The sequence below is a fragment of the Bufo gargarizans genome, chromosome 8, assembly GCF_014858855.1.
Source record: "Bufo gargarizans isolate SCDJY-AF-19 chromosome 8, ASM1485885v1, whole genome shotgun sequence".
NCBI lineage: Eukaryota > Metazoa > Chordata > Amphibia > Anura > Bufonidae > Bufo > Bufo gargarizans.
Window position 1 is genome coordinate 50,696,460 of NC_058087.1, and position 16,378 is coordinate 50,712,837.

The 16,378-nt window shown below is 42.6% G+C and overlaps 1 protein-coding gene across 3 annotated transcripts in view; it reads right to left on the reverse strand.

Annotated features, from left to right (window-relative positions):
* IQCA1 (IQ motif containing with AAA domain 1) overlaps nt 1–16,378 on the reverse strand; it is a 292,578-nt gene that overhangs the window by 113,424 nt on the left and 162,776 nt on the right. For all 3 annotated transcript variants that reach the window (XM_044303985.1, XM_044303984.1, XM_044303987.1), the window contains one exon: nt 4,138–4,343. In XM_044303985.1, the coding sequence (XP_044159920.1) occupies nt 4,138–4,343 (206 nt within the window). The remainder of the gene's footprint in view (nt 1–4,137; nt 4,344–16,378) is intronic.

Consider the following 16,378-nt stretch of genomic DNA (forward strand, 5'->3'; position numbering starts at 1 on the left):
GTGTAGGGTGTACCAGTGTAGAAAGGGCTAAAGACCTGGCGTTGGTTTCCGTCACCTTTCTATCTAGATATTGGCAGAAAGTTTTCATAAATAAGCAGAATTCTGCATTTGGATGTTTCAGGAAAAAGGACAACGAGCTTCAGAAATATGATGATCAGTCTAAACACAATTTTATCAGTGCACGGTATATACAGCATTTTAGATGTTTAGTACATAGTAATAAATGTGCCCCATTTGCTGTGAACGTTGGAGTTTTTCATTAGCAAATTTAGGGTTTAGCTGTGGCCAAGAAGAAAGCAGTAGGATATCTCACAAACATATCCATTCAGACTGGGTGACGGAGCGGCGGCACTACAGTAACAAGCTCAGTCCACTGCATGGACAAGGCTGTATAGTTCCGGAACAGGAGATACTGCAGAACAGTGGCTGTAAGGCCCCTTTCACATGGGCGAGTATTCCGTGCGGGTGCGATGCGTGAGTTGAACGCATTGCACTCGCACTGAATACCGACCCATTAATTTCTATGGCGCTTTGCACATGAGCGGTGATTTTCACGCATCACTTGTGCGTTGAGTGAAAATCGCAGCATGCTCTATATTGTGCGATTTTCACGCGACGCAGGCCCCATAGAAGTGAATGGGGTGCGTGAAAATCGCAAGCATCCGCAAGCAAGTGCGGATGCGGTGCGATTTTCACGCACGGTTGCTAGGAGACGATCGGGATGGAGACCCGATCATTATTATTTTCCCTTATACCATGGTTATAAGGGGAAATAATAGCAATCTGAATACAGAATGCATAGTAAAATAGCGCTGGAGGGGTTAAAAAAATAAAATAAATTATTTAACTCACCTTAGTCCACTTGTTCGCGTAGCCGGCATCTCCTTCTGTCTCCTTTATTGAACAGGACCTGGGGTGAGCATTAATTACATGAACAGGACCTGTGATGACGTCACTCCAGTCATCACATGTTCCATCACATGATCCATCACCATGGTAAAAGATCATGTGATGGAACATGTGATGACCGGAGTGACGTCATCACAGGTCCTGTTCATGTAATTAATGCTCACCCCAGGTCCTGTTCAATAAAGGAGACAGAAGGAGATGCCGGCTACGCGAGCAAGTGGACTAAGGTGAGTTAAATCATTTTTTATTTTTTTTTAGCCCCTTCAGCGCTATTTTACTATGCATTCTGTATTCAGAATGCTATTATTTTCCCTTATAACCATGTTATAAGGGAAAATAATACAATCTACAGAACACTGATCCCAAGCCCGAACTTCTGTGAAGAAGTTCGGGTTTGGGTACCAAACATGCGCGATTTTTTTTCACGCGAGTGCAAAACGCATTACAATGTTTTGCACTCGTGCAGAAAAATCGCGGGTGTTCCTGTAATGCACCCGCACATATTCCCGCAACGCCCGTGTGAAAGGGGCCTAACCCTGCCAATAAGATAGTAATGACCCGAAGATAGGCCATTTAAAGATTAGGCCATTTTTAGACCACACAAAATATTGAGATTTTTTTTGCCATTCTGGAATGAATAACTTTTCTTTTTTTGCGTCAACACAGGAATATGGGGTTTTGTTCTGTGCAGGACATGTAGTTTCTACATGAACCATTTTGGGGTGCATATATACTAAATGTTTGCGTTTAATTTTTATAAATTTATTTTTAGGGGGATGAGCAAAAAAACTAACAAAACACTATTCCATTGTTTATTTTCATTGCTAACCTAATATAAGTATATATTGCTACAGAACATGTTGTGAAGCTAAAATAAATATCTAATCTGCATTTATGTGTGGATTTTTAAAAAATAAAATACATTTTTATTTACACCAAAGGCATTTTATGTGATTTTTTTTATTAACCTTTTTTATACTTACACTAATTGATTTATTTACTTTTTTTAAATTCCATAAAGATACTATTACTTCATATTTTTTTTTTTATTACAGTATACTGGCATACATATGTACGCATCTATATTGTGCCTGAGAATAGAAATATGCCCCTATATAACACATAGCCATTGGCTAACGTATTACCCCTTTATCATCTATCTCACTAAATTATGTTGATGTCTGATAAAACAAATCTTTATTATTTCACTAAAAAACCAAGTTTTGTTTTGCTGTATATTTTGCTCTTCTACTGCAGTCTGTGTCATTTGATAGCTCAGAGCGGCGGGTATTACTGCTACCTGCATTATTCGCTTCCTAAGGTCGCTGCTACAGTGCAGGCGGTGAGATACTTCATTGCTGCAACAGATCTCTATTCAATCAACTTATTGACTCCCCCTTATTTACTGAGGCTGATAGAAGTGACTATAAGGGTTAGAGGAACCTTGTACAGTACCCAGATGAGGCTTGATGATAGCACTGAGCTTGTTACCTGACAGGATCAAAGTTTTCTCTGATCATAGCAATTGTGGTGGGAGTGAAGATATTTATTACTGCTGTTTCCTGACAGTATTTGTCTGAACACAGAGGCAGTGGCCATGTGATTACCTTGACACAATAGTACATCAAGGTAAGGGAACTGGTAAGAAGCGTGCCTAGTTTATATACGTTATTAGGGAATTATCTAATAGAGAGGTCCTCTGTTCAGGATTAGGGATGAAACTTGTGTTTTTCAAGTTCGGGTTATGTAGGAATTCCGTTACAGATTCCATTACTACGGAATATAACGGAATTCTATGACAGAATGCACCACAGAAGCCTTTAAGAGGCATTCCGTTTTGCATTCCGTCATAATAGAACTCTATGGGCTGCATAACTGATCCCGGTCCGGTTTCCGTTATGCAGCCCATAGACTTCTATTATGACGGAATGCCTCTTAAAGGACTACCCTGGTGCATTCCGTCATAGAATTCCATTATATTCCGAGGTATTGGAATTCCGTAACGGAATTCTTACATAACCCAAACCCGAACTTGAAAAACACAAGTTTGCTAATCCCTATTCAGGATCCCTAACTTTTATCCAGTGTAGAAAGTATCTCTTGTTATGGGGGACCTGTCTTGTCCTTGCACAGACAATCCATAGATACAAATGGGGATTATGTAATGTTTAATTGTCCTTTGATGGTATTGCAAGAAACACTAACTTTCTGGCTTCCCCACAGACTACAGCTGATCTGATGGGTTCCCAGCAGCGGGACACTTTACCATCAGCTTATTGTCAAAGGACCCTTTTAACAAGTAGATTGTCCAAAGCAAACAGCCCCTTAATATGCACTTAGAAGATATTTACTATAAATTCACCATTAACTAAAAACAAAAACTTGCAATAAACAAACGGTTGTAAACTATATGCATATTCTCTGTAATTAAAGGGGTTCTCCAGCCATGTTACCTAAACTGTTAGTGTTAGTAACCTGTGGAAGGTAGAACTTTTATATAGTACTTACCCACCCCTTCCCGTACTGATGACGCCATCTCCGCTGACACAGGATGCAAGCTCTTCCACCTGCATCTCAACCAGATGTTGCTGCTTCTTTTCCTGTTCAGGAATTCTGCATTTAGGGCTTATTCAGACGGCCGTATGCTGTCTGCAAAAATGCGGATCCGTTTTTTGCGGACAGTTCAGCATGTCCATAAAAAACGGAAAGCATTTAGTATTTTTGCGGACCCATAGACTTCAATAGGGCCATGTCCTCATTTTCACAGACAAGTATAGAACATGTTTAATTTGTTTTGCGGAACCGTGGAATAGAAAAGGGCCCCATAGAAGTGAATGGGTCAGCATCTAATCTGCAAAAAAACGGATCCGCATTTTTGCGGATACCATACGGCTGTCTGTATGAGCCCTTACTTTAATGCAGCTGAACAGGAAAAGAAACGGCCACATCCGGTCAGGACCTAGGCACAAGAGCCTGCAACTTGTGTCAACAGAGATGGTGGCATCAGCGGACCGAGGGCTGAGTAAGTTTCTGTAACTGTATTGTATGCAGTTTTTGTTATTCTGCTGTAACTTGAAAACCAATAAAAAGAGTTTAAAAAGAGTTTAAAAAGAAAAGTACTAACTAAAAGTTCTTCCTTCCACAGTTTACTAGCAGCCTATGGTTTAGGCAAAATGGCCGGAGAACCCCTTTAAGTCTGATCACATTGCACACTGGATTTATTGTTACCTGCATTCTATGAACCATTGCCGAATCTGGTCTTGCAGCGTTTCCTTAATATCTAGTCCCTCTGTCTCTCGTATAGTGTCTCTTATTTGTACCAGGGCATTCTGGTAATCAGCTTCATACTGCTCTTGTAAATCGGACCGGAGGGCTTCTGTCTTTTTGGCTATCACCTCTGCCATACTTATTTTGTTGAAGTGTGCTGGTGGCACCTGGAAATACAGAAGGATAAGATATCTATTCAGATCGGTTATTTCTTTTGCATGGTTAATTGTATGCTGCTTTGTTAATATTATGAACGGCTTGTGTATGTCATAAAACTGTGGTAAAATCTATCACCTTGTATTGTTGTATATTGATATATATTTTGCAATAATCTAGATTGACAAGTCATTTACTTTTCTAAAGACACAAATTGAGTTTGTTATCTGTCCAACAGGAGTGGGTCAGACACTCATTGGTGCCGAGAGGAGAACGTTTCTCAGTGTGTCCCAGCTCAACCATGCACACTGCCATACTGCCCAAACAAACATTGGGAATCTGTCTTCTAAAAAATCCTTTTGAGCAAACCCGTAGAATTATAGGTTCCAACCTCACAATGTTACTATATAGTGTATTTTACTTTTAATATAAAATATGGAAAAGACTAATAGATTATGCATAAAGTAATTAGCATATAAATATAATACAGTTTCTTTAATGTTCTTCTTGCATATTAAAAACATTTTTTTTCAGAAAATTTAATTTTTATGTCACCGTATTCAGAACATCATAATTTTTAATTATTACATCAGCGTGACTGTATGAGGGCTTGTCTTTTACAGGCCATACATTTTATTGGTAGAATTTTGGGGTGCATATGATTTATTGGTTTAACTTTTATTATTTTTAGCGGCGGGTATTTGTGTTATTTTTTTTAAAAATAACATGTTAACTTTATTCGATGGGTTGTAGCAATTGCGATAGTACCAAGTATGCTTTCATTTTTAAGGTAAATATTGTAAAAAAGAAAAATATATTTTCTTATTTATGTTTTTTTGTGTGGGGGCTTTTTTAATAAACTTTGCTTTTAATTTATTTTGTCCTACTAGGGGACATAGTTCCATAGTTAATACGGTTGAAAAAAGACATAGGTCCATCAAGTGCAACCAAGGGATAGGAGGGGACATGAATTTTAGAAAAGAGTGTGAGTACCAGATTTCTACACATTTTCATAAGCATTAAAGGGTTCTCCAGTTTCAGAGCTGAACCCAGACATAACCCCTTCTTCTCCAATTCAGTCACTCTGAGTTGAGCATTGGAGTATTTCTTTGTCTTAAGATCCGGTGATGTACCAGGCTATCCTAGGCAGAGGTGTCCATCTAGCATTGAGCCTGGTGACGTCACCGGCACTAATGGGCGGTCTTTAGCGCTGTCCTAGTCTGTAAAACAGGCTAGGGCAGAGATAAAGACTGCCCATTAGTGCTGGTGACATCACCAGGATCACTGCTTGGCGGGAGCCTCCGCTGAGCAGTGTAAAAAGGTAAACGAGGGCAAGGGGAGTATTGGAGCATGAAATGTTCTGATGCTCAACTCAGAGTGGCTGAATCAGGGAAGAAGGGGTTATGTCTGGGTCCAGCTCTGAACTTGGACAAACGCTTTGATGTCATTTACTTTTAAGAATTAATCTAAGCCCTTTTTAAAACTGTCCACTGTTCTCGCTGTGACCATGTCCGGAGGTAGTCTATTCCATAGATTCACAGTTCTTACAGTAAAGAATCCTTGACGTCTCTGGAGACTGAACTTTTTATATCTCCAGTCGGAGGCAGTGCCCCTTGTCTTTTGAGGGGATTTTACATGGAACAGTTTTCCAGTATATTTTTTAAATGGCTCATTTACATATTTGTATAGGTTAATCATGTGCCCCCTTAAACATCTCTTCTCAAGACTAAATAAATGTAATTATTTTAATATTTTCTCATAACTAAGATCTTCCATGCCTCTTATCAGTTTAGTTGAACTTCTTTGTACTTTTTCCAGCTCCAGAGCATCCTTTCTATGGACTGGTGCCCAGAACTGAACTGCATACTCCAGATGAGACCGCACCAACGCTTTGTAAAGTGGTAGTATTACATTCCTGTCTTGTGAGTCCATGTCTTGTTTAATACATGACAATATCCTATAGTAGCTTTAGAAGCAGCTGATTGACATTGTATTTAATCTATGATCTACAAGTACACACAAATCCTTCTCTCCAAGTGACTCTCCCAGTGTTACATCCCTTAGGACATATGATGCCCGGATATTATTACTAACCAGATGCATAACTTTACATTTATCCACATTGAACCTCATTTGCCAAGTTGATGTCCAATCACTCAGTTTGTCCAAGTCAGCTTATAGTTTTGGACATCTTCCATAGACTGCACAGTACTACATAGCTTAGTGTCATCTGCAAAAATAGAATTGGTGCTATTAATCCCGTCCTCTATATCATTAATAAATAAATTAAATAATAGAGGACCCAGCACTGAACCTTGGGGTACACCACTTATAACCTGGAACCAATCTTAATTATGAATCATTAACAATGACTTTTTGACCATTCATTTTCAATCCAATTAAAAATTATACTTTCCAAGCCTATAGACTAGTGTTGATCGAGCACCAAAGTGCTTGGGTGCTCTAGTAGAACACTTTGCGCTGCTCAGGTGCTCTACACAGCACCTGAGCACAATGGAAGTCAATGGGAGAAACCAAGCACCCCCTGCTCTTAAGAGGGGAATGTTCCGGGTCCAGCTGAGGTCTATGCAGAAGATCGCTGTACAGTGATAGAATCCCCCAGTGTGAGTCCGCTGCTTAGGAGTCACTGCTCTGACTCCATATATAGCTATGTCCATATATGGAGTCAGTGCTTGGGGACACCCAGTGTATGTAAATCTAATTTAGCCTCTCTTTCTGAAAACTTTCTGCCGGGACTTTCTACATTAGAGGCAAGGACTTTAACCACTCTGCTAGAATGCTGAATGATAAACTATGTCAGAAAAACCTCATAGTAGTTTGTCATTTAGTAAGTATTCCTATACAGATGAAGTATCATTTCATATTTCAGTGCAGGCTAACATGTAGCTGTATAGCATAGTGGTTAAAGTTCTTGGCTCTAATGTAGAAAGTTGTTAGTTCAAATCCCAGCTGAAATGTTTCAGAAATAGAGATTACATTTATATATTTTATATTTTTTTTAGTAATTGTAAAAAATGTATGGCACAAAATAAATGTGTAATTACTATATATATATATATATATTAATTACATCACAGAAACCTGACATTTTAACAGGGGTGTGTAGACTTTTTATATCCACTGTAAAGATAAAATCATACTTCTGATATATATGAATGCATAATATGTGGGAAACTACTACTGATGTTTTTAGCCATAATAAATTTACATATATTATAATATATTATATCTTCTAAATATATATTGATATATGTAAACATATTATGGCTAAAAACGTTTATATATATATATATATATATATATGTTTAAATTAAATTTAGTCTCTATTTCTGAAAAGTTTCTGCTGGGATTTGAACTCACAACATTCTACATTACACTATACAGTTACATATTAATCTGCAGTGAAATATGAAATGATACTTCTGCTGTAGAGGAATACTTACTACATGACAAACTACTATGAGGTTTTTCTGACAGAGTTTATAGAAGGTAGTGGGTTCAAATCCCAGCAGGAACTTTTCAGAAATAGAGGCTAAATTGGATTTAAATACACTGACTCGAGCACATGAGGTGTTTGGCCGAGCATGCTACTATAGACCTTATTTTACCTATTAAATGTCTATGAGGGACAGTATCAAATGCCTTTGCAAAATCCAATAACACTACATCCACAGCCGCCCCTCTGTCCAGGCTTCTACTCACCTCCTCATAAAAACAAATCAGGTCAGTCTGACAACTTCTGTTCTTGGTAAACCCATGCTGGTTATCACTTATGTTATTATTTACAGTCACATACTCCTGTATATTGTCCCTTAAGAGTCCTTCAAACATTTTTCCCACAACAGAAGTTAAACCAACTGGTCTATAATTACCCGTGGAGGATCTAGAGCCACCAGTATTATTATGCGACTGCATCTGCTCCCAGTCTATGTCCTGAAATGCGGCCCTTAACCTGGGGAAATTGGCCTTTTCAAAATTCAGTGTTCTCTCTCAGCCAGAGTTTGCTATTTATAGTTCAGGGGGGATATAATTATGTTGAGGTCACTATTACCAAGTGTTTTTCAAACAGTAACAATTCCAACAAGCTCGCATTGATAGAAATTACCAGATCCAATAGAGCATCGCCCCTATTATGATCTTCTACAAACGGACCCATAAAGTGGTCCTCAGCAAGTTGAGGAATTTTCTGCCCTTTGCAGTTAAAGCTGAACCATAACCCCAGTCAATATCTGGGAAGTTAAAATCTCCCATTATGACCACTGTACCAGCCTGTGCAGCCAGCTCTGTTTCGTTATACAGCTGAACTTCTATCTCCTCTGGGATGTTAGGGGGTCTACAGATTACATTACATTAATACACTGAACAAAAATATAAACACAACACTTTCGGTTTTGCTCCCATTTTGCATGAGCTGAACTCAAAGATCTTAAACATTTTCTACATACACAAAAGACCCATTACTCTCAAATATTGTTCACAAATCTGTCTAAATCTGTGTTAGTGAGCACTTATCCTTTGCCAAGATAATCCATCCCACCTCACAGGTGTGGCATATCAAGGTGCTGATTAGGCAGCATGAATATTGCACAGGTGTGCCTTAGACTGCCCACAATAAAAGGACACTCTGAAATGTGCAGTTTAATCACACAGCACAATGCAACAGATGTCGCAACGTTTGCAATTGGCATGCTGACTATAGGAATGTCTACCAGAGCAGTTGCCTGTGCAGTGAATGTTCATTTCTCTACCATAAGCCGTCTCTAAAGGCATTTCAGAGAATTTGGCAATACATCCAACCGGCCTCACAACCGCAGACCACGTGTAACCACACCAGCCCATGACCTCCACATCCAGCATGTTTACCTCCATGATCGTCTGAGACCAGCCATCCTGAGAGCTGCAGCAACAATCAGTTTGCATAACCAAAGAATTTCTGCACAAACTGTCAGAAACCGTCTCAGGGAAGCTCATCTGCATGCTTGTAGTCCTCATCGGGGTCTGGACCTGACTGCAGTTCGTTGTCGTAACTGACTTGAGTGGGCAAATGCTCACTGTTCAGGGCAGATAGGATGTGTGGCGTTGTGTGGGTGAGCGGTTTACTGACGTGGTGGTGGGGTTATGGTATGGGCAGGTGTATGTTATGGACAACGAACACAGGTGCATTTTATTGATGGCATTTTGAATGCACAGAGATACCGTGACGAGATCCTGAGGCCCATTGTTGTGCCATTCATCCACGACCATCACCTCATGTTGCAGCATAATAATGCACGGCCCCATATTGCAAGGATCTGTACACAACTCCTGGAAGCTGAAACCATCCCAGTTCTTGCATGGCCAGCATACTCCCTGGACATGTCACCCATTGATGTCACCCATTGAGCATGTTCCAGTTCCTGACAATATTCTGCAACTTCGCACAGCTATTAAAGAGGAGTGGACCAACATTCCACAGGCCACAATCAACAACCTGATTGTCACAACCAGACAGCTGAGAAGCTCTGACAGAGGCCTTTCAGAACCTCCTCCTTGAGTTTCTTTGTTGTGGTATTCAGTTCCTCATCTCGTTAGCCTCTCTCAGCTGTCATGTGTTGGACTAATTGCTTCCCTTTAAATTCCTCCCCAGAATGCTTTTCTGGGCGGCTTATACTTCTTCCTGGAGTGTGTGTGCATGCTGATCTTGTTCTCCTGTCTGCTACAAAGTTAAGTGTTGAACATTTATCTGTTATTTTCTGTTTGCTGGATCCCAGGTGACCCTGACTCCCTCCGTGTCTTGTGTAGGGGAGCCGGTGGTCGTGTCCCCTCACTATTGTAGGGTGCTCAGGGGTTATATAGTCAAGGTACGTGGATATGCAAACCTCCACCATTCGGATCTTTGCATAGGCTGAGCAGCCAGGGAAAGTGCCAGGTCTTCTGCAGGGGTCTCCCTTTGGTTCCTTAGCTGTTGGATCCAGCGAGTCATTTATGCATGTTGCTTTGCCTTGTTTCCTGTACACCGTCCGTGACATTATAAGCCGCCATAACCGTCTCAAGCATGGATCCGGTTTCACTTTTGGCTGAACGCCTTCAGGGTCTTTCATTGGAGGTAGCTGATCTCCGCAGGACTTTTTCTCAGCTTCAAGTGACCGGTTCAGCTGGCGTTCATGGAGTTTGTTCTGAGCCTAAGATCTCGCTCCCGGATACGTTTTCCGGGGGTAGTGAGAATTTTGTGCGTTTTAGAGAGGCTTGCAAACTCCATTTTCGCCTTCTTCCCCATTCCTCTGGTGATGAGGAACGGAGGGTGGGGATCATTATATCGCTGCTCAGGGGTAACGCTCAGTCCTGGGCCTTTTCGCTGCCGGAGGGGGCACGGCCCCTCCGTTCAGTGGATGAATTCTTTTTAGCCCTGGGTCAGATATATGATGATCCGGATCGTATTGCTCTGGCGGAGTCTAGACTACGTCTCTTATGCCAGGGTAAACAATCCGCAGAGATATACTGCTCAGAATTTCGGAGATGGGCAGCTGATACTGGTTGGAATGATGCTGCACTCCGAAGTCAATTTTGCCATGGTCTTTCAGAGGGATTGAAAGATGCATTTGCCTTTCATGAAAGGCCTATTTCTTTGGACTCTGCTATGTCTCAGGCCGTTCGTATTGACAGGCGTCTTAGAGAGAGAGGAGAGATCTCTCCTTCCTGTCATACTCGGTCCCAGGACTGTGCAGCAGTCCCATTCTGTGCGCAGGGGTCTCAGTCGCTGTCAGCCCCTTCTGAGCAGGAGCCCATGCAGCTGGGGTTGATTGCTTCTGACAATAGAAGATTCAGCCCGCATGGGAGGGTTTGTTTTTGTTGTGGAGGTATTAATCATTTGGCAAATATTTGTCCCTCTAGGAGATTCAGGCAGTTCTCTGGGAATAATAAAGAAACAAAGAGGAAAAAATCTTTTAAAAATGTTCCGTCTGTTACTATTGGCAGGGTTGAGGCGGAAATTGAAGGTTTTCCGTTTGCTTGTAGTTCCCGTTTTGTCCTGCCTGCTAGGGTGGCGCTAGAGAGCAAGAGCATTTTTTGTGAGATTTTTGTGGATAGTGGAGCAGCGGTCAATCTCATTGATAGTCAATTCGCAATAGCTCATGGTTTCCAGGTGTGCACTTTGGGAAAGGATATTCCGGTTTTTGCGATTGATTCCGCTCCACTTTCTCAGAAATCATTAAAGGGCATAGTTCACAATATCCTGTTTAATTGTGAGTGATGCTCATGTTGAGGATGTGTCATGTTTCGTCCTTAGCGGTTTGCCTACCCCTCTAGTGTTGGGGCTACCCTGGCTCACTAAACATAACCCCACCATTGATTGGCAAGCGAGGCAAATAAATGGTTGGAGTGACTTTTGCAGAGAGAATTGCCTCATGACATCTGTTTCTGAGGTTGCTACTAAGACTGTACCATCTTTTCTCTCTGAATTTTCGGATGTCTTCTCTGAGAGTGGAGTTCAGGATTTGCCCCCGCACAGGGAGTACGATTGCCCTATTAATCTCATCCCAGACGCCAAGCTGCCTAAATCTCGTTTATACAATCTTTCCCAACCTGAGAGGATCGCTATGCGTGCTTATATCTCTGAGAGTCTGAGAAAAGGACACATACGACCCTCGAAGTCACCTGTTGCCGCTGGTTTTTTCTTTGTTAAGAAAAAAGATGGTTCTTTAAGACCTTGTCTGGATTTCAGGGAGCTGAACAGTATCACAATTCGTGACCCTTATCCGCTTCCTCTGATCCCGGACCTGTTTAACCAGGTTGTTGGGGCTAAAGTCTTTTCCAAATTAGATCTAAGAGGGGCATACAACCTGGTCAGGGTCAGAGAAGGGGACGAATGGAAGACGGCCTTCAATACCCCTGAGGGCCATTTTGAAAATTTGGTTATGCCTTTTGGTTTGATGAATGCCCCAGCCGTTTTTCAGCATTTCGTGAACAGCATTTTTTATCATTTGATGGGAAAATTTGTATTGGTGTATTTGGATGACATTTTGATTTTTTCTCCCGATTTCAAAACTCATAAGGAACATTTACGTCAGGTCTTGCTCATCCTGCGGGAGAATAAATTATATGCGAAACTGGAAAAATGTGTGTTTGCGGTTCCAGAAATTCAATTTCTGGGGTTTCTTCTCTCCGCTTCTGGTTTTCGCATGGACCCCGAGAAGGTCCGCGCTGTGCTTGAGTGGGAGCTTCCTGAGAATCAGAAGGCGCTGATGCGTTTTTTGGGCTTTGCCAATTATTACAGGAAGTTCATTTTGAATTATTCTTCTATTGTTAAACCACTCACTGATATGACCAGAAAGGGGGTAGATTTTTCTTCTTGGTCAGTAGAGGAGCGTAAGGCTTTTTCTGATATCAAGGAGAGTTTTGCTTCCGCTCCCATCTTGGTGCAACCTGATGTTTCTTTACCCTTCATAGTTGAGGTTGATGCTTCTGAGGTGGGTGTGGGGGCGGTCTTGTCTCAGGGTTCCTCTCCTGCCAATTGGCGACCGTGTGCCTTTTTCTCAAGAAAACTCTCCTCCGCAGAGAGAAATTACGATGTGGGAGATAGGGAATTGTTGGCCATCAAGTTGGCTTTTGAGGAATGGCGCCATTGGCTAGAGGGAGCCAGACACCCTATTACCGTATTTACTGACCATAAAAATCTGGCCTACTTGGAGTCAGCCAAGCGTCTGAACCCGAGACAGGCCAGATGGTCTTTGTTCTTTTCTAGGTTTAATTTTGTTGTCACGTTCCGCCCTGGAGTTAAGAATGTGAAGGCAGATGCCCTGTCACGTTGTTTTCCGGGAGGCGGGAATTTTGAAGACCCGGGTCCCATTTTGGCTGAAGGTGTGGTGGTCTCTGCTCTTTTTCCTGAATTGGAGGCAGAGGTGCAGGCAGCCCAGTCAGAGGCTCCTGATCTTTGTCCTCCTGGGAGGTTGTTTGTGCCTCTCGCTTTAAGACACAAGATTTTTAAAGAACACCACGATACGGTCCTTGCTGGGCACCCAGGGGGTAAGAGCCACACTGGATCTCATCGCTCGGAGATTCTGGTGGCCTGCGCTTCGTAAGTCGGTTGAGGGTTTTGTGGCAGCCTGCGAGACTTGCGCTCGTGCCAAAGTCCCTCATTCACGGCCATCAGGTCCTCTCCTTCCCTTACCCATTCCTTCCCGTCCTTGGACACATCTGTCCATGGACTTCATAACGGACCTGCCTCGTTCCTCGGGGAAGACTGTGATTCTGGTGGTGGTGGACCGTTTTAGCAAAATGGTGCATTTCATCCCTTTTCCTGGTTTGCCCAATGCTAAGACGCTGGCGCAGGCATTTATTGATCACATTGTCAAATTGCACGGTATTCCTTCAGACATAGTCTCTGATAGGGGCACGCAGTTTGTTTCCAGATTCTGGAAGGCTTTCTGTTCTCGCTTGGGGGTTCGGTTGTCATTCTCTTCTGCTTTCCACCCGCAGTCGAATGGCCAGACAGAGCGCGTCAATCAGAATCTGGAGACATATCTGCGCTGTTTTGTGGCGGAGAATCAAGAGGATTGGTGTTCTTTTTTGTCCCTTGCTGAGTTTGCTTTAAATAACCGTCGTCAGGAGTCCTCTGATAAGTCACCATTTTTTGGTGCATATGGGTTTCATCCGCAGTTTGGGACTTTCTCGGGAGAGGGGTCTTCTGGTTTACCTGATGAGGACAGATTCTCCTCGTCTTTGTCATCTATTTGGCAAAAGATTCAGGATAATCTAAAGAGCATGAGTGAGAGATATAAGCGTGTGGCAGATAAGAGACGTGTGCTTGGTCCGGACCTGAATGTTGGTGATCTGGTGTGGTTGTCTACCAAGAATATCAAATTGAAGGTTCCCTCCTGGAAGTTGGGTCCTAGGTTTATTGGGCCTTACAAAATCCTGTCTGTCATCAATCCTGTTGCATACCGTCTTGATCTTCCTCAGACTTGGAAGATCCATAATGTTTTTCATAAGTCCTTATTGAAACCTTATGTTCAACCCATTGTACCCTCGCCTTTGCCTCCTCCTCCGATTATGGTTGATGGGAATCTTGAATTTCAGGTCTCTAGGATTGTGGATTCTCGTCTTGTCCGCGGTTCTCTTCAGTACCTTGTTCATTGGGAGGGGTATGGTCCTGAGGAGAGGATGTGGGTCCCAGTGACGGACATTAAGGCCTCTCGTCTCATCAGGGCTTTCCATAGGTCCCATCCTGAGAAGGTGGGTTCTGAGTGTCCGGAGTCCACTCGTAGAGGGAGGGGTACTGTCACAACCAGACAGCTGAGAAGCTCTGACAGAGGCCTTTCAGAACCTCCTCCTTGAGTTTCTTTGTTGTGGTATTCAGTTCCTCATCTCGTTAGCCTCTCTCAGCTGTCATGTGTTGGACTAATTGCTTCCCTTTAAATTCCTCCCCAGAATGCTTTTCTGGGCGGCTTATACTTCTTCCTGGAGTGTGTGTGCATGCTGATCTTGTTCTCCTGTCTGCTACAAAGTTAAGTGTTGAACATTTATCTGTTATTTTCTGTTTGCTGGATCCCAGGTGACCCTGACTCCCTCCGTGTCTTGTGTAGGGGGCCGGTGGTCGTGTCCCCTCACTATTGTAGGGTGCTCAGGGGTTATATAGTCAAGGTACGTGGATATGCAAACCTCCACCATTCGGATCTTTGCATAGGCTGAGCAGCCAGGGAAAGTGCCAGGTCTTCTGCAGGGGTCTCCCTTTGGTTCCTTAGCTGTTGGATCCAGCGAGTCATTTATGCATGTTGCTTTGCCTTGTTTCCTGTACACCGTCCGTGACACTGATCAACGCTATGCGACGGAGATGTGTTGCACTGCGTGAGGCAAATGGTGCCCACACCAGATACTGACTGGTTTTCAGACCCCCCCAGTAAGGCAAAACTGTGCAAATTTCAGAGTGGCCTTTATTGTGGGCAGTCTAAGGCACACACCTGTGCAATATTCATGCTGTCTAATCAGCACCTTGATATGCCACACCTGTGAGGTGGGATGGATTATCTCGGCAAAGAGAGGGGCTCACAAACACAGATTTAGACAGATTTGTGAACAATATTTGAGAGTATTTGAGTATTTGCCTTTATAATTCCACCCCTAAGGTTTGAACATCCTCCCCATCCTCACCCACAATTGCCTCTTTCCTAATCGCCTTCATATCAATCCTCACATGCAGGCACACGCCACCTTCTTTCCTATTGACCCTGTCTTTCCTAAATAGTGTAAAATGCTGAATATTAACAGCCCAGTCGTGAGAAGAGTCCAGCCATGTCTCAGTCCAGTACCATAGACTCCAGCTCCCCCATTTTCCTTGCTAGACTTCTGCCATTTGTGAACATACATTTTAAGTTACTATTTAAAACTATTAGTCCTTACTTCTGAGATGGCCTAATAGGCAAATATCTATGGCAGGTCTAGGGGCCTTGGTTATGCCCTCAGTTGCCATAGTAATGCATTAATCCCCTGCAATCACACGGGGAATGATGGATACAATAGTGGGCTCCCCTTTTCAAACAGCTTAGAAGCCACTGTCACTGTGGAATCTAGGAGGCTGCCAGAATTGACACCAACTTTATTGGCTTCTGATCGTACCCGATGCCTGATGGTGTTACAGCCTTGGCATCAGAATTGCAGCATGCGTAGCTCATTTGTCAGGTGACCGCATCTCTTTACATGGCACCTAAAATTAACGTTTGTTAGCAGCATATCACCCGGTGCACATGGGGTTATGCTGCTGAAAATGTGCACTGCAAACTCAATGAGGGATGAATTACTGTAATAGCGGTCATTCATCCCCATGCATTTTGCATTCGGCCGTGTGAAAACCCATTAAATGAATATCTTCAGGTGTAATATTTTGGTCCATTAGATTCTGCAGTTGTTGCTGCATATAATAAAACTCAGAAGAACATCCGCAGAGATTCAGTAGGATATCTAGACTCAGAACTTGTGGAGTTAGAGAGCGTTCATTCTGCCATCCAAGTAACTCTGATACTGAGAACGTTGTGTGCAGCAAGGAATACAAGGC